General features: G+C 46.3%; 1 protein-coding gene across 8 annotated transcripts in view; it reads left to right on the forward strand.

The window, feature by feature from the left end:
* ABCA1 (ATP binding cassette subfamily A member 1) overlaps positions 1-18,937 on the forward strand; it is a 128,176-nt gene that overhangs the window by 71,370 nt on the left and 37,869 nt on the right. For all 8 annotated transcript variants that reach the window (XM_041763645.1, XM_041763651.1, XM_041763652.1 and 5 more), the window contains exons 9-19: positions 896-1,136; positions 2,885-3,024; positions 3,368-3,484; positions 7,871-8,068; positions 8,844-9,049; positions 9,650-9,826; positions 11,733-11,955; positions 13,701-13,922; positions 14,345-14,549; positions 15,619-15,732; positions 17,548-17,719. In XM_041763645.1, coding sequence (XP_041619579.1) covers positions 896-1,136; positions 2,885-3,024; positions 3,368-3,484; positions 7,871-8,068; positions 8,844-9,049; positions 9,650-9,826; positions 11,733-11,955; positions 13,701-13,922; positions 14,345-14,549; positions 15,619-15,732; positions 17,548-17,719 — 2,015 coding nt within the window. The remainder of the gene's footprint in view (positions 1-895; positions 1,137-2,884; positions 3,025-3,367; positions 3,485-7,870; positions 8,069-8,843; positions 9,050-9,649; positions 9,827-11,732; positions 11,956-13,700; positions 13,923-14,344; positions 14,550-15,618; positions 15,733-17,547; positions 17,720-18,937) is intronic.

The following is an 18,937-nucleotide window of genomic DNA, read 5'->3' on the forward strand; positions in this document are numbered from 1 at the left end:
CAGGGACAGTTGGGCCCAGAACTCTACAAGGTGCAGGAACACATTTGTATAGGAGACAAAGTGCTTGTGGGGTGTGGGTCGCGGACACAGCCCGTGGCTGCTGGGACGGGGGCAAGGCTGTTCTGTGCCAGGCCTTCTCTTCTGTTTCGTGCGATTGACACTTCGGGGTCTCGGTGAGGAGTCGGACCCTTGGAGGAGTGACCTGTGTAAGGCTGTAAGCCCGTGAGACACGTAGCGGGGATTCAGCCTTGGGTCTCCCCCTCAACACTTTGCCTAGAACTTAACTGAGATCAGGATGGGGCTACACACACACACACACACACACACACACACACACTCTCTCTCTCTCTCTCTCTCTCTCTCTCTACCTTTCTCCCAGGGCCTCCTTGCTTTCCACAGGGAGGCTTAAGGCGGTTCAGAAAGGAGTATGTGCTCTCGGGTGGGAGCAGCTCCTGATGGATGTCTGGGAACACATGGCTATTTGGAGAAAGCATTCTCTTCCATGAGCCAGAAGATAATCCAGATGAAATAAAGCCCATCACCGGGGCTCCACTGACTTCTCAGTTTATGCTTCTCAGTCTTCAATTTGCATAGAAATCACTGGGGCATCTGATGAAAATGCAGATTCGAATTGTGGTTGGACCTAGTTGTGGACCTAACCTGCATTCCAGGCCACCTCTCACATAATGCCTCTGCTCATCTCAGGGCCACCCGTGGGGTAGCAAGGTTCTGACAACCCTATGGCAAGGCTAAGAGGACGTGACATAGAATGTTCTGGGGTGTGGCCCTGGAGAGGTCAAGAAAATAAGATGTTTCTTTCTCTTTCCTCTACCCTTGCCCTACCCTCGTCTCCCCTTCCCTCCTCCCTCTTTCTCCTCCCAATCCCTGGTGCCAGCTGTTCAGCATGAACAGCTGGAGCGACATGCGCCAGGAGGTCATGTTCCTGACCAACGTGAACAGCTCCAGCTCCTCCACCCAGATCTACCAAGCTGTGTCCCGCATCGTCTGTGGCCACCCCGAGGGGGGGGGCCTCAAGATCAAGTCCCTCAACTGGTACGAGGACAACAACTACAAAGCCCTCTTTGGTGGCAACGGCACGGACGAAGATGCTGGCAGCTTCTATGACAATTCTACGAGTGAGTGTCTGCGCAGATGGAAGCCCCAGCGGCCCCAGCCCCCGTTAGTGTTAGCCTTGGTCCGGTCCATGTCCCTCCTGCCCCATATTTACCCTTCTCCCCTGTAGCAGCATTGGGTGTTTCAGGTCTGTTTGCCCACCACGCAGAGCTCCTAGAGGAGTCCTTTCCTTATCAGCTAAGTGTCCCCACTGCTCTGAAGGAAGCCTGGCACATATCAGACACACAATGTGTTTATCAAATGCATGAGTGATGGAAAGCCAACCTCCCCAGTCTCCTGGGGGTTGTGGGAGGGGAGTTCCCAGAGAAATCAAGGATCATCTTCTTCCCCTCCCTGGGCATGCTTTATAGTAAAACCTTTAAAATAACAGTTACAATGATGACAGCAATAAAAGCTAACATTTAGGGAATATTTCCTGTGTACTGGGCATTCTATATCATTTCACCCTTACGGGAACCCTGCAAGGAAGGTTCCACATTTTATAGGCTCAGTGAGGTTAAGTGACTTGATCAGAGCCACATCAGAGCTAATCCATAAGAGCCAGGGTTAAGCCCTGACCTGCCTGCTCTCTGTGCTTTTTTTCTGGTAAACCACATGGCCTCTGAAATAGCTGCTAATGTGGTGTATGTGTGTATCATCAGACTCACGCATTTGATCTGCTGTTTGTTTTTGGTTCTTAGCAGCAAGGCGGTGTTAGAGAACCTCGTAACTCCATATCTGCTTCTCGCACTTGGGCGGTTTTGTAGGGATGTGTGTTCTGTGTCTGGTGGCAGCAAGGAGCCAATGTTACAGTTTTAGACAATGCCATCCTTTTCCTTGAAAACATGATGCAAGCGAGCCTTTCTCCATTTCCAACCACAGGTGTCTCTTTCAGACACCAGTGAGGCAGCTTTTTGTGTGTTACTGTAACACAAGAACCTTTTATTCTTCTCTGGAGTAAAGCACTCCAGACATAGCAGGTTGCTTTGCAAGCCTGAAGGGGATGGCATTATAGGCAGTTCTGAAATGCCATCCGCTCTACTGCCTCACTTGCAAGTCAGCCCAAGGGAACCTTCATTTGCAAAGCAGATACAACTATGAGCAAATCTTTTTTTTTTTTTTTAAAATATATCCTCCTTGCAGCGTATAGAGGATACTTGATATCTAAAAGAACCCAGAATGACATTTTTTAAAGAATTCAGGAATTCTGGGTAACCACGCCTTATTGGCTATTATAACTTTGGATTTTTCCGTTAGGAATTTTTATTACATTTATCCGATATGCCTGGGATGAGACCTGTTAAAGGGAAATGTTTTATTTTTGCTTGAAAACTTAAGACTGAGGTCTAAATTCAGCTTTTCAATGAAAACGAGTTGGCAAGGGCTGACGTACTAGTATGAATCGAGAGTTATGCAGGCATGTGCATAGTAAAAACATTTTTTTCTAGATTCTCTCAGTTATGAGCCATCCATCAACAGTGTTATAATGAGCTCTGGTTATTTGTCAAGCATTGTTGTAGGAGCTTTACTGATAACATCTATGTATCCTCACCACATCTCTGTCAAGTACCTAATAACTTTATTTATACAGAGGAGCAAACTGAGGCTCCTCAGTTGGCCTCCTCTTGAGGTCAAGTTACTTGTTACATAGCTATTAGGTGGTGGAGCTGGGATTTGAACCCAGGACTGTTTGGTTATCTCCCAAGCCCTTGTGAGCTCCTACAAGGATATGACCATGCATATGACTATCTGCCTTTTGTCTTCTTCGTAGCTCCTTATTGCAATGATCTGATGAAGAATTTGGAGTCTAGTCCTCTTTCTCGCATCATCTGGAAAGCTCTCAAGCCTCTGCTTGTTGGGAAGATCCTGTATACACCTGACACGCCAGCCACAAGGCAGGTTATGGCCGAGGTAAGCTGCCCAGGCCCAGAAATCCCTCTCTAGAATCCTCCTAGAAATTATGGGCAAAAAAGTGAAGTTGTGGCTTCAAATGGATTGTATCGACTATGTTCATGGCTCTTCCAGAGTTTCCAAAGAGGGAGAACCTCAAGCATGACCCAGGCCAGAGAGCTGACCCTGTAGGGCCAGCTCTCCGGCCTTGGGTATTGGAATTATAGCTGCAGGCAGACACTTCTTGGGGATGGGAAAGATTGGAAACAGTGATGGGGCATCTTGGCAGGGGGCAGCTGAATGTCTCATGGCTCTGCCTCTCCTTCATTTTTCCTGCTGCCCCTGGCTCCCCACCTGACTCCAGGTGAATAAGACCTTTCAGGAGCTGGCTGTGTTTCATGATATGCAAGGCATGTGGGAAGAGCTCAGCCCCAAGATCTGGACCTTCATGGAGAGTAACCCAGAAATGGACCTTGTTCGGGTGAGTGTCCCTCCGATTACTGTGTGCCTGCTTGATGCTATAGCGGTGAGTTTCTGGTCACTTTCCTGGAGATGACTGGGATGGGATGAGAATTCTTACATTTAACCAGGGTAGGTGTGTTAAGCCCAGCTCCAGCTGCAGGTGAGAGTACACAGGTAACACTGTTTCATGCACACCAGCATCCATGTATCTGGTGGTCAGAAGTCAGTTTGCCAAGAAATTTAGTGACTGTAAGACCCTGCCTATTGTCATTTCTGGTCCAAAAGCCAACCACGGCATCTTATTTAGGCTTCCTATGTCCTGGTAGGTCTCTACACAGGGGTGGGCACAAAGGCCGGGTCTGACCTCTAGATTGAGCTGAGATGCTCACTCCCAAGGCACTGTGTGAGTGCCCAGCCACCATTAGGGTGTGGAGGGGAATTGCATTGAGTGCTTCAGAGCCACTTGAAAGGGATAAGTGCTTTAGAGACAATTGGATTCAAAAGCAGAGGAGTCTGAGCAAGAACAGAACATTTCCTTTGTTTGAACTTGAGTGCCATTTAATCACATCATCCCTGCCTTGGGCTGAGTCAGAGAATCATTAGACTATTTCCTATCTCCATGGCGAGGGAGGCCTCTTTCTTTTGTTTCTGTTGCCATTAAGAAGCAAGAATGGATTTTTACCAGGTTTCTTGTCTTGACACCTCATTGATCAGAGGGATAGCCAGGTTTTAGCGGCAGTGCCTACCTGGAAGGTACTTTTGCAGGCTTAGGATTCCCCCTTGATGCCCTGGGTAGGGGGTGCGATGGGGCCTTCCTGGGATGGGAAAGCTAGAGTCATCTTTGTTGCTCTAGTCCTGTTACATATGCGGAATTTGTACATTGGGACCTTCAAAAACTAAGGGACTTTGGTGAGAAAAACATCAACAATGATTTGCATGGATATATGGAATAATTCCTGACTAGTAATAATAACAGTTCATGCCTTTCAAGTATGGGTCTCCACTGGGCTCCAGTCTCTCCCTGAGAAGGAAGTCACGTGATCCAGCCACACAGAGCTCCATTGACCTTAGGTGTGGTCTTGGGCCTGTTCTTCCCAGTTCTGTCCTTGGAATCCAGATTTTTACTTTTTGTATGTCTCTCCTTATGTGTCTCAGGAGATTATAAGGGGCCCCATTGACGGGACTCCATGAATTTCGATCTGTAGGCAGATAGAGGCTTCCCTTCCTCTACTGATTGACTGATTTAAAAATAAGATTTTATTTATTTAATCTCTACCTACTCTGGGGCTTGAACTCACAACCCCAAGCTCATGTTGCATGCTCCACCAGCTGATTCAGCCAGGTACCCCTTATTTTAAAATTTTTAATTGAAGTATAGTTGACCTATAATATTAATTGCTTCCCCTGCTTATAAGTGGAGAGTTTGGCTTGGATGTTCCAGCAACGACTAGCTCGCGGTGCTTAGGGGACAAAGCCCTTGTAAACGTGGCCATGGCATTCGTTAGTAATTCTGCTGGGAGAGTCCAAGATGTGCAATAGGAAATGTAGAAACTGTGGCTGGGGAGGAAGGCATGGCATGTAGTTTGGAGGGCCTTGTGTGTAATACCAAGAACTTTTACTTTAAGCTGTGGGGGCCATTAACAAGTTTGAAGCAAGGAGAGATGGGTAGATGCATTAATCTGGTATGTCAGGTGGATTGAAGTGTGGAAAGACGGAAGGCAGAGGCCAGAGTGGAGACTAGCTAAGTGGGTGGCCAAGACTTCAGCAGGAGGTGAAGCCTGGTGGCTGCTTTGTTGTGGAGAGGAAAAGGTTTCTAGCAGGTGGATGGTGGGGATTTCCGATATGCCAGGGGATACCGAGGCCTGGAGTGCGGGGAGGCGGTTAACCTGGATACACTGATTCCGGACGCATCAGTCTGTGGGTGGAAGTTAAAGGGGCCTCTTCACCTGCTTTCTTTTCTCTCTTAAGGAGTGTTTCTCTTCCTCCACAAGCTTGTGCTGCTCAGTCCTCTGCACCTCCTACAGCCTCGTGTCTGTTATGTGAGGTTATGCCTGAGGCTTGTGGCTTCTTTTGGCCATAGCTCTCGGGTTTTCTTTCTTTTTTCAGCTTTATTGAAGTGTAATTACAAATAAAAATTGTCTAAGCTGTACACCATGTTTTGAGTTAGTATATATTGTGAAGTGATCATCACAGTGAAGCTAAATAGCATATCCATCACCTCACAAAGTAGCCTCATTGCACATTTCAAGTATATAATACAGTCGTATTTTTGTTTTTGTTTTAAGATTTATTTATTAGAGAGAGAGAGTGTGTGTGAGTAGGGAGGGGGGCAGAAGGGGAGGGGGAGGGGACAGAGACAAGCGGACTCCATGCTGAGTATAGAGCCTGACACTGGGCTCAGTCCCATGACCCTGAGGCCATGACCCGACCCGAAACCAAGAGTCAGACACTCAACTGCCTGACGGAGCCACCCAGGCACCCCAGCAGTACGGTATTGTTAACTATGGTCATTCTGCTGTGCATTAGATCTCCAGAACTTACTCATATTGCATAACTGAAACTTTGTACCCTTTGACCTACCCACTTCCCTCACTCCTAGCCCCTGGCAACCACCATTCTCCCTTGTGGTAGTTCTTATCTTTCTGCTGTTTCCAGCCCTGTCTACATGTACTGCATCACTCCCCCCCCCCCCCCCCCCCCCCCCGATTGAGAGGCACTTCTCTGTTGAGTCATGAAACCCACAGACTCAACTGTTCTCTTTTCTGAGCTGCTCTGGGCCTCCTTCATCTCAAGGCCCTGCTTTCTCCCTGGCTACCACTCCTAAGGGTGATTGTAGGTCCCTTAACCCCCTCAAGTACCCCAGAATGGCTGTGTGATCAGCAGTCTCACTGGGCACATCTTTCTGGTCTTGCTGCCTCCCCTAACCATGTTGCTCAGAAGTCACATTGGACAGGGCCAGCCTCGCCCCAAATGCCATGTGTCTTCATTCAGCTCTTTCTTGTTCAATTCAAGTCTCCAGAGAAAGCCATTTCAGAATTGCTAACCCATACCCCTGTGAACTTTTGTGAGGTAAAAATTTGTACCTGTTAACAAAAATACTTAATGTGTCTTACTGAGGATAGTATAGATTGTTGCTCCCTATAGGAAAGCAATTTGGAATGAAAATTGCAAGAGCCATTAAAAAAATAAAGTGCTATCCTGTGTATCTCTATTCTGTACACCCTCAGGGATGTATCCTACAGAAATAATTTTAAAGAAGTCACTGTAAGAGTGGAAATGTTATTGCTGTAATAATTGTTATTGTGAGAAATTAGAAATAGGCTAAATTCTTAGCAGTATGGGAATAGTTAATGAAATTATAGTATATATACTCCATAAAACCATTATGCTCCCATTAAAATAATAAATATGAAGCCACATGGGGGGAAAACTTAAATTGTTAGTGGAAATAAGACTGATTTAATAAGTAGCAGTGTTTGGCTCCTTAGAGATTCCATTTCAGTAGAGCCAGAATTTCATCTTCCCCCCTCGAAGTTGTGACAGGAGCTATACCTGCTTCTCCTTTTCCATGAGCTGAGCTTAACCCATCTTTCTGGCAGTACCTGTGCAGGCTTCTGCCCCAGGTCTCTGGATCTACGCGTTGAACATCAGATTAGTTTGTCCTTCTCTTCTGTGTGGACTCACATGGGGAACCAACCAGCTAGGGAACAAGACTTGGAAGACAGGCCTCTTTTGCATCATAACCCATACATCCTGCAATTTTACTTGGTTTTATAGCGGTGGCATTCCCTCAAGCTAAACAGCACAAGTGGGTTTGTCTTAATTCAGCCTAGACATAAGGTGTTTATGAGTGAGTCTCAATAGAGGAAGATGATACAATGCAAGGGGAAGGTACACTAGAATCAGAGTCCGTGTTTCATACCCTGGCTTTGCTACTTATTAGCTGTGTGACCTTGTGTTAGGGGCTTGAGCTTTCTGAACCTGTTTTCTCATCTGTAAAATCGGAATTTTTAGACAGATCTTCCTTATGGAGCTGAGCGAGATAAAACATATCAATGATCTAATATAAAGATTGTACAGAGTAAGTGCCATCACTGTTGTTATTGTGGTCGATACTATTAAGCTAGGCTGGAAACATGGACTCTGGATGCAGACTACTCTGACTTTGAGTCTTAGCTCCATGCCTGATAACGTTATGACTCAGCCTTAGTTAAAATCATACATTTTTTCAACCTTAGTATTCTCACCTATAAAATGGGAACACTGTTATCTACCTCACGATTTTCTGTGAAGATTAAAAAAAGAGACGATATCTGTTAAAAGGTTAGGTTTTGTAAATCATGTAAGTGTTAGTATCTAGGCTTAGTTGGTGTTTATTGATTGTACTTTCTCATTGGAATGCCAGACACTGTTGGACAGCAGAAGCAATGACCACTTTTGGGAACAGCGATTAGATGGCTTAGACTGGACTGCCAAAGATATCCTGGCATTTCTGGCCAAGCACCCAGAGGATGTCCAGTCTGCTAATGGCTCTGTGTACACCTGGAGAGAAGCCTTCAATGAGACCGACCAGGCAATTCAGACCATCTCTCGATTCATGGAGGTGAGGATCTGTTCTGTGGATCATTTTGAAAAGTCTTTGGCTTCTTTCTCTGAGATGGTACAATAAGGTGTGGATTGGAGGAAAGTTTAGAAATAGTGTCTAGTTTTATTTCCAGATTCCCCAAACCTAATATAGGGCTTGGTGTACTGAAGGCACTCATAAATGTTAGTTGAATGACTGACTGAATGGATAAATAGACCTAACTCTAGCTTTATTCTTTCTGACTCAAAAGTGTTTCTGTCCATGGTCTCCTAGGTTTTCCCAAGGTTTCACAGCTCAATACCTAATGGCAAGAAAGCATGCCCTTAAAAGGCATTATTTATGAAATTTCTCTAAGAACTAATAGGATACATTATATTTTAAAAATCTCTTCTTAAAAATTATGTGACTTAATAGGGACAGATAAGGGCCTGGGTGTGTTTGTGTTTTTGTTTTGTTCTTTTTTTGGTTATGCTTATTTGGTTCTTTATGATTCAAAATTGCCAGAAAAACAGAGGAAAATGAGGTCTGATCAATTGTTTCAACCTCTTTCCCTCCGCAGAAATCAATATAAATAACTTATCTCTAAATACTTCTAGCATTTCTCTTAAATTGCTGTTAAAAAACAAAAGGGTCCATTCTCAATCGAATCTTGGAAAATGACTTTGGAGAGGATGAGAGAGTGAGGACAAAAGTGTCATGCAGTTAGCACGTCCCTCTTGGGACAGAGTCTGCCTTGGGCACTGCTTGTTTTCCTGGCGGCTGGAGTTTCTCATGAAGGCCGTTTTTCCATCAGTGTGTCAACCTGAACAAGCTGGAACCTGTAGCAACAGAAGTCCGGCTTATCAACAAGTCTATGGAGTTGCTGGATGAGAGGAAGTTCTGGGCTGGTATCGTGTTCACCGGGATCACTCCTGGCAGTATTGAGCTGCCCCGTCACGTCAAGTACAAGATCCGAATGGACATTGACAATGTGGAGAGGACAAATAAAATCAAGGATGGGTGAGTTTAAGCCCACCACCCCAGCCAGTTTGGGGGAGTCAAGAGCAGCTGATATGACTAGAGGCACTTTGTTTTAAGTACTAATTTGGTAGAAATGTCACCAAAAAATAACTCCCAATTGGTGGCATGATTTTGGTGAAAGTGGTACATCCCATTGCCAGAGAGAGTTTTTTCAAAGGTCCTAAAAGAATCATCTTTTGATTCAGCATTTTCGCTCAAGAGAATTAATCCCACAGCATTAAATCAACAGGAAAAAAAAGAAGAAATGGCTTTAGGATTCCTGTGCTAGCATTATCCATTTTTTATAAAAAGGAGTGAACAACCAATGTAAAAGGGAATGATTAAGCAGATTTTGGCATGTCCACTTGATGCAATGTTAGGTAGCCAAGGAAGAGTTTAAAACTAAACCAACCTTCTGGTGGTGGTATGCTCACTCTGATTGTATCAGTTTCAATATATGCACAGGACTGAGAGCAGAAAGTAAGACACAAATATGTAAGATGAGAACAGTGACTCAGTAACGATGGTGGATTGTGGGTGATTGGCTCTTTTAAATGTACGGTTCTAAGGAATATTTGATCACCTGTGATGTGGTTTTAGGTATTGGGACCCGGGTCCTCGGGCTGACCCCTTTGAGGATATGCGGTACGTCTGGGGGGGCTTTGCCTACTTGCAAGATGTGGTGGAGCAGGCGATCATCAGGGTGCTGACGGGCACCGAGAGGAAAACTGGCGTCTATGTGCAACAGATGCCCTACCCCTGTTACGTCGATGACATGTAAGTTACCACCAAGCCACCATCTTCACGTAACCGGTTAACACTGTCCTTAGAGAGAGTACCTACCTACACACACACATATGCATGTGCATATACCCAAAGGAGGTAGGATGCTTTGATTTTAATGATTTCATATGTGTTGTCACAAAAAAAAAAGTCTTTTTTGAAATTCAGTGAATGACTTTAGGAAATAAGATGCCATATGTAGGTAGTTCCAGCCACATCACTGACATACATGTGCACATCCTGGTAATCCTCCCTCTTTTTTCATCTGTGGTTACCAGCATTTATATTGTTTACATACCCTACCCTTTTGGTCAAAGTTTGCTCAATCTGCAATTTTTTTTTTAAAGATTTTATTTATTTATCCATGAGAGACACACAGAGAGAGGCAGAGACACAGGCAGAGGGAGAAGTAGGCTTCCTGTGGGGAGCCCGATGTGGGACTCGATCCCAGGACCTGGGATGAGGACCTGAGCCAAAGGCACACACTCAACCGCTGAGCCACCCAGGTGCCCTCAATCTGCAAATTCAAAATGTGGCGTGACAAACACCTGCAAGCGCATACACACATACATAGATCCCTCAAACACAGAAACATTGATCTATACCTATAAAAGCTGACTCCATGTCAGTTCATCTGCTTACTTTTTATAAGTGGTAAACCACATTTTGAAGCAATCCAAATAAAACTGAACAAGGCCTTTTTATCTTAGACCTTAGATAATCTTTCTGTGCTTAGTTACTAAGCTGCCAAGATCTTGTGGGAACTGTGCCTTTGGATCTAATGATTTCTTTTTAGTTTTTTAGAGAGAGAGAAAAAAAGAGAGAGAGGAGCAGGGCAGGGGTTTGAGGGAGGGTCAGAGGGAGAGAGAGAATCTTAAGCAGGCTCTACACGGGTGTGGGACCCCTTCTCATGACCCCGAGATCATGACCTGAGCCAAAACCAAGAGTTGGACGCTGAACCCACTGAGCCACCTCAGCACCCCCTCTAATGATTTCTTGTAGGAGAGCATGGGCCAAGGTGTAGTTATTACAAGCATCTGAGATATGTAACATCTCTTCCAAGTTCTGGAAATTCTCTTATTCTCTGTTGTGATATATATGTGTAGAGATCAGAGTACAGAAGGAGCAGAGCTCCTCTTCTAAACATTTGCCCTCTGCTTTGCACTGAGCAACTGTTTCCTTGCTTGGCTCACTCTAGCTCTTCCAAGTCACCCTTGGAATTATCTTGTTTTTTACCTTCAGAAAAATTAGCCAGAGTTTTCCAAAAGAAACCCACCTCCCCCCCACTACCCACTCAGCCCAGATTTACTCTAGAAAGGATGTCTTAAGAGCAGGACTGGATGGGAGCTTAGTGGCATTAAGGGCCTTTACCTGTTGTCACATTGCTGGGAAGTGCATAAGTAGTAAAGCTGGGACTTGGGCCTGGCATTCCAACATCCAAATTCTGTGTCCCTTTTACTTCACGGCGCTCCATTTCCTATTCTGGTTTGGAATCTGAATTATTATAAGAGTTGCCTGGAGTCTTTTTTTTTTGCATTATCTGTGATAAAAGTGCAAGTCAGTAGTGAGATGACCATTGAAGGTGTTGAACTCTTGAGAGAGAAGGAGTTGGTTTTTTTGTTTCTTTGTTTTAGTGCTTTAAAAGTTACGTAGTTATCTAGTGATTTAAGCAAGTCCCAGAGTAATGGTGCTTGGCAGCACCTGGTAGGTCTAACGGTCACCACCACATTGTGCTCCTCATGAAGCATGTGATGACCTGTATGTTTTGGAGCTTGGAGAGCCTGCTCCTTGTTCACTCAGTCTCAGTCTCGGGGCTTCTGCTGGCATGCGGGTGGCACTGGCCTCTGAGCCTGATTCTCACTCCCCCTCATTCTCCCCCACCCTTCTCTGGGGCCTCCAGCTTCCTGCGGGTGATGAGCCGGTCCATGCCTCTGTTCATGACGCTGGCCTGGATCTACTCCGTGGCCGTGATCATCAAGGGCATCGTGTACGAGAAGGAGGCACGGCTGAAGGAGACCATGCGCATCATGGGTCTGGACAGCGGTATCCTCTGGTTCAGCTGGTTCATCAGTAGCCTCATCCCGCTGCTCGTGAGCGCCGGCCTGCTGGTGGTCATCTTGAAAGTAAGGCTGCCACACTGGTTCCCGGCTGCCAGGGAACTCCTAAACAAGCCCCCGCAGGCTGTGGGGAGAGAAGCAAAGATTATTGGGAGGCAAGAGGTCAGATGCGTCATCTGCAGTTTCCTCATTCAGTATTTGGGCAAGGTGAGAGTGATTTGCCCAGGGTCAGCCCAGCTGGTTAGCGGCTGAGCAGGACTAGAACCCAGGGCTCTTGCTTCCCAGGTAGGCACACACTTACCTATGCCATGACATCTGCTTGGCAGTGGTCTGTGGCAGCATCTGAGAGCTCTTCATTTCCTTAGATGTACTGGCTGGTGATACTGCCAGAATTTCTAAAAACCATAATCAGAGGGATACATATGGTTGCAAGTTGGGTTTTTCTGGAAGCAGAGGCTGCGAGAGTTTGGCGCATGGGTATTTATTAGGGATCAAGATCTATGGAAGGGGCGGGCAATTTGCAGTATTGAGCAGGGGAAGGTATTGTGAGCGGCAGTGCGGGACTAACCCCATGGGCTCTCGGGATCATATACAGCTTTCCAGAAAGGTCCTTCACTGAGCTGAGATATCCAGACCCAAAGCCTCCCTCCCTGATACCTGAGACCCCGGGGCCCCTCACCCAATCATTATAATCCTGAACCCCAGGGCCAGGCAGCTTTCTGTGGCTGAGACAAAACCAGAGGAGTTGATACCTAGAGGCTGTGTGCAGCCAGACAACAAGGGGACTCTGGGCACTGCTGTTCTGTGCCACCCCATGTATTAATAGGTTTATATGCTAATCTTCTTTCCTTATAATGATTTGTTTTAAGGATGTATCATGTAAAAATAAATGTTTTTTCAAAGAGAGGGGAGTGCAAAGGGTGAAGAACTAATATTTAGGTTAATACTAGCTACTGTTAATACTAATGAGCCCTAACTGATTGCCAGGCACTGTTTAGAGCACATCCACCTGTGCTCTCTGATTATAGCCTCACTAACCCATTTAACATATAAGGAAATGAGGCCAAGGAAGGTTAAGGACTTCACCGAGGTCACCCAGCATTATGACAGAGCGGTTCTTGCTAAAAACAACCCTTGCTCATGCTCTGATATCTGATTGCAAGTGTGGAGGCCTGTGGCAGGGGTGGTGGTCCTATGGCTGGTGGCTGAGAGCTGATCCAGGACCACATGCTGGTTGGTCCTGCTTAGGTACACCCAGATAAACTGGCTAGAGAGAGACTTGAAAGGTCCACAGCATTTGGATGATTGTGGGAATACAGAATCCGTGGCAGGTTATCGAGGTGGAGGATAAGATTTCCCGGCCATTTTCCATGGCTTTAGGGGTAGAGGAGAAGTCACATAGAATGCTGTCCCCACAACCCTTTCTTGGTGCCCAGAGCCCCGGTCCTTATAAAAGGAGACGTCAGGTAATTGTATTTCTTGGAGAACCAAAGAACAAAATTGTCCATTGAGATGAACCTTGATGAATCTCAGCCCTGGACTCTTCTATTCCTGCCTCCATTCTTATTTTGCTGTGTGGTCCTGGGTTAGTTATTCTCCTTACTTAGGTGTCCTGATCAGAATGATGAGCAGCACTGCTCCTCTCTATTGGCTTTCAGATGAGTATGAATAAACCCTTCTTCCCATAGATCATGCAAGGATGGGCTTGCTTGTTGAGGCAGCACTTTTTAATTTAATTTGATTTTAATTTATTTTAATTAATTAATTAATTATTTTGAGGCAGCACTTTTAATAGGTCTCTTCCTTCCCAGTTAGGAAACCTGCTGCCCTACAGCGACCCCAGCGTGGTGTTTGTCTTCCTGTCTGTGTTCGCCGTGGTGACCATCCTGCAGTGCTTCCTCATCAGCACACTCTTCTCCAGGGCCAACCTGGCGGCAGCCTGTGGGGGCATCATCTACTTCATCCTATACCTGCCCTACGTGCTGTGCGTGGCGTGGCAAGACTACGTGGGCTTCACACTCAAGCTCTTTGTGGTGAGCGAGCACCCTTGGGTAGTAGCTGTGCGCCCAGCAGCCCCTGGGGCTTCACCTCCCCTTTGCAGTCCAAGCTAAGAACCGAAGATGAGAGTGTGTGTGTGTGTGTGTGTGTGTAGGTGGGTGGGTGCAGGATTACTGAGCCTTTGGGGCATCTTTGGAAGCATAAAATTCTAAAAGTTTTACGCTCTGTCATGCATGCATTTCTGAAATGTGTGTGCAGAATGAAGGGTTATAAATAGAATCCTTTGGTATGCTGCTAGTGAGCCCACTCCCCTCAAGGGATCTGTAGGTGAATACTTCCATATCTTGTAATTGATCCATTTTGCAAATTCAAATTTCTCTAGGTGGAATTTATATTAGAAGTGTTAGAAAATGAGAGACAAGGAGATGGATAAGTGACTCTTGCCTCTTTCTCACAGAGCCTGCTATCTCCTGTGGCCTTTGGGTTTGGCTGTGAGTACTTTGCCCTTTTTGAGGAGCAGGGCATTGGGGTGCAGTGGGACAACCTCTTTGAGAGCCCCATGGAGGAAGATGGCTTCAACCTCACCACATCAGTCTCCATGATGCTGTTTGACACCTTTCTCTATGGAGTGATGACGTGGTACATCGAGGCTGTCTTTCCAGGTACGTGGAGCTTCCACGCTGCTTTAGCCATTGGCTATGGAAATGTGATTTGTAGCTGCAGAGCTCTCCCCTGTCTGTTGGAATTTCTGCAGGGCCTGGGGGCTCCCTGGAAAGTGGTAAGAATTTTAGACCCATGGCAAGCAAACGATCCAAGGAGGAGCATGCTAAAAGTACAACTCTTACCACTGCTGTAGCTCTCATTTCTTGAGCACTGTGTGCCAGGCGCTACGCAAAGTGTCATGTATACTTTGGGACTTGCTCTTACAGGCACCTTTTGCAAATGAGAGAACTAGGACTCAAAGGAGTAACTCGCCTGGGGACACACACAGCTGCTAAGTGTTGGTGCTTGGAGGTGAACCCAGCTGGGTCACACTGGGTCTGCTAGTCCAGGCGGGTCTTCCTTCCAGTGCTGGCCCAGTTCTCTTAATTCTGTATTCCCAGAATTAACCACCAGCAGAGGTTCTGTTTCCTGAGTACAGCCTGTGGCTAGTAAGATATGTTGGCTCTAAGCCCCTTACTTGTGATTTAATCAAATTAACATTCATAAAAATTCATTTTAATACCTCCCTTGATAGATCTCCTTGACCAAGACCTGCCTTGGATACGTTTTTATAGTATAGATCAAATTCTAAGAGAGTGAGGTTAATTTTTTCTGGTTTCCCTGGTTTTCCTCTAAGGGAGTGTATGCGGAATGTTTATTGCCTCTCCTTGAGCTTCCTGCATTGAATATGCAATTTTGTATCCTACGGATCTGGGTTCAGATTCTGAGTCCTTCATTTAACTGGCCAAGTGACCTCTGTAAGCTACTTACCCCTCAGTTTCCTCATCTGTAAAATGGGGCTGGTAACCTGCCTCGTGGGGTTGTCTGAAGGCTTCAGAGAGGTATAGAATGTACGTTATACATAGTAGGTCTTGGCAGGTGGGTGCTCCCAGTGCCCCCACCTCCATTCCAGGGTGCTCCGTCTCCAGAGGCTGTGTCAAAGAGGGAGTAGTTCTGGCTGGGATACCTCGGGAATGCTGGGATGTTGCTGAGCTTGGCTTACATCCTGGTTTTTATTTTTGCTTGCAGGCCAGTATGGAATCCCCAGACCCTGGTATTTTCCTTGCACCAAATCCTACTGGTTCGGTGAGGAAAGTGATGAGAAAAGCCACCCTGGTTCCAGCCAGAAGGGAGTATCGGAAAGTAAGTGCTGCTGACCTGCCCTCCACTTAGGCTCAGTGCTGTTGCCCCTACTGACTTTCGGGACAAAGGATGGCTTTTGCCCTTGAGACAGTCTAAAACCACTCTAGGAGCCAAGGAATCCCATACAGTGCATCTTTCCAAATTCCCCCATGCTGTTCGTGTCCAGTGCTGTTGTTGACCTATCAGGGGCTCACTCTCTGGGGGCTCTTAGGGACATTGCCTTTGTTTTCTTGGCTTCTAGGAAAGAGGCCCTTGATATCTGTACTTTATACCCGCCCCCACCACACACTCTTCGTGATAAGCTAACAGCTAGGAAGAGGAGTTCAGGACAACAGGGATTGTAGCACATAACGTCGCTGTCTGCTTCATCAGAGTGATAGCTATGTGAGCCCGTGTAGACTGATCCCAAGTGGCTGCCTGTGCTTTGGGTATTCTCCTCCTTCATTACTCAGAGCCCTCATCCCCTCCTGGCTCCAGACTGGAGGTGGAGGTACCCATAGTTGAGCAAAGGCTCTGCCTCCTGGGCTGTTTGTTCAAGGTCTTGGAGACAAACTGTCTCTGTTCAGTGTGGCTTCCGAATAGTAACGAGTCCCTTTTCTGCTGAGGTCTTCTGTGCCTTCCCCTCTAGTTGCCAGTGGAAAAGTCTGGTGTTCCTGAGCTGGCATACTGGATGACTTACCACTGGCCCTTCCCCCCGTCTCAGCCTCTCCTCCTGCTGTTGCTGCTCCTCTTGCCCAGTCTCCTCTTTCTACCAAGGTTCTGTGTCTCAGGCTCCTAGAATTCTCACAGGCGCCAGAACCCTGCCTTTGTACGTACTGTGTCCTCTCGCGGGAGAACCTTTTCTCTGACTTGCCTGCCTTCCTCCTCCTCCCTCAGGATCTAGTTCTATCCCCCCCTCCCCCACCTGCCTTAGTCCTTCCAGATTCCCAAGTCAGTTCCTATTCTAAGATTGTGTGGTGTTGAAAAACAAACAAAAGGTCGTTCTGTTTAAAATTGTTATAGACTCATGGGAGTCACAAAAAATAGTATCGAGGGGTTTCCCTTGTGCCTTTCATTCAGTTTCCCCCAAAGATAACACCTTGCGTAACTCCAGCATGATATCAGAACTGTGACGTTGACATTGCTACAACGTGTAGATCTTCGGATTGTACCAGTTTTACACGTACTCATTCGTGTGTGTATTTAGGTCCGTGCCCTTTGTCACATGGAGAGTCACATAATCACTAGCTCTGTCAAGATGAAGAACTGTTCCATCCACACAAATGCCCTCATTCTGCCCCTGCAAAGCCACAGCCACCGCCGTTCCTCCCCAATCCCCGACACCTACCAACCACTACTCTGCTCTCCACATCTTATTTCCAGAATGTGATCTAAATGAGACCATATAGTATGTGTAACATTTTGAGGTCGGCTTTTTGCCACTCAGCAAAATTCCCCTTGAGATCCATCCGAGTTGTGATGTCCATCAACAGTGCGTTCCTTTTCATTGCTGAGTCGTGTTCCATGGGCTGGATATTCCACAGTTTCAAGGCATGTTTAAATGTGTTTTTTAAACAGCTTTTCGCCTCCTGTATTTTAATTGCTTGTCAAGTCTTTTTTCCCCCAATAGACTGTGAATATTCCTTTATCAGTGAATTCCCATCACCAACACTACTGCCCGACTAGGCCCTGAATAAATGTTTGCCTGAGAAACCAGAAGTATCCATGGGGAGAGGACAGTTGTGAAGGGACAGGCACAGCTCCATGCCTTCGTGCTCCCCTTGTCGGTATTTGCCATGAGTTCATTCCCATCCTCTGTCTTCTGTCTTCTGCTAGTCTGCATGGAGGAGGAACCCACACACCTGAAGCTGGGCGTGTCCATTCAGAACCTGATGAAGGTTTACCGGGATGGCATGAAGGTGGCTGTGGATGGCCTGGCCTTGAATTTCTATGAGGGCCAGATTACCTCCTTCCTGGGCCACAATGGAGCTGGAAAGACCACCACCATGTAAGAAGAGGGTGCGGCTGTCAGAATCCGCTGCAGGAAGGTTCTGTAGTGCAGTTAGAAAGCAGTACTGGTCTCCCGGGCAAGGGCAGAGCACATGAGGAATTGACGGATGTAAGATATCATCTCTCACAGGAGTCCTTTCCCACTGCTGGTTTTGGCTAGATCTCTCCTTGGCCTGAAGCAGACGGAGAACCCTCTTGATGACCTTTCCCATTTAGTTTCTCAGAATTCTGCACTATTCCTGGAACCCCGAGTCTGTGACAGCTCTGAGAAATGGTCTCCTTTTTTTTTTTTTTCTCTTTAAAGATTTTATTTATTTATTAGAGCGCACAAGCAGAGGGAGCTGCAGAAGGAGAGGGAAAGATGGGTCCCCACTGAGTGGGGAGCCTGACTCGGGGCTCGATCCCAGGACCCTGGGATCATGACGTGAGCCGAGGGCAGATGCTTAACCAACTGAGCTACTCAGGTGCCCCACAAGGATCTCCTTTTGAGCTGGTTTGGTTAGAACTATGAAGCAAGAGTGTGGAAAGATTTGATATGTTGGAGGGAAGTGATGATTTCCAGGCGCTCTGTCACTAAGGAGGTGTGAGCAACAGCTGGCCATATGACTGCCCTTTCTGGGACTTACAGGGACCTATAAAGACCTTAAAGTGGGCAGCGTCACAAGGGAGCATGAGCCATAAGCACCAGAGTCAGCCTCCGTGACTTCCAGTGTGTCTCAACCATTGCTAAGGGTAGATCTTTGGGGATGATGACCTTTTCCTATTTTTTCTTTTCTTTCCTCTTTTTTTATTTGTTAATGCAAAATCAACACGTGAACATTGCAAAATAATTTTTTAAAGTCACACAAAAAATCCTACTGCCTAACATGAAAATTATTTTTATCTTTGAATAACTTTTTCTGGTTTGTCCATTTTTCACGGACATGATTTTAGACTTAGAAAATGTACACTTCAAAGTGTACTTCCCGTTGTAAATTGGAATCATTTAAAAGTGCTTGTCTTGATATTGCCATTTCCAGCACATAGGCCCACTCCCAGTTATCCACTAAAGCAGAGACTTCTTTGCTTTGTAGGGAGGTCAGTTCGGGTTTGTTAGGAAGGAATGGGGATGGGGGGGTGGCTGGTGCCTGTGATGTAGCTGCCCTGGCTCTGCAGCCCGGCATGGGGCATTTCCAGGGGAGGGGGGATAACACTGACTCTTGTACCTCAAAACTTT

Source organism: Vulpes lagopus, chromosome 7 (genome assembly GCF_018345385.1).
Source record: "Vulpes lagopus strain Blue_001 chromosome 7, ASM1834538v1, whole genome shotgun sequence".
Lineage (NCBI taxonomy): Eukaryota > Metazoa > Chordata > Mammalia > Carnivora > Canidae > Vulpes > Vulpes lagopus.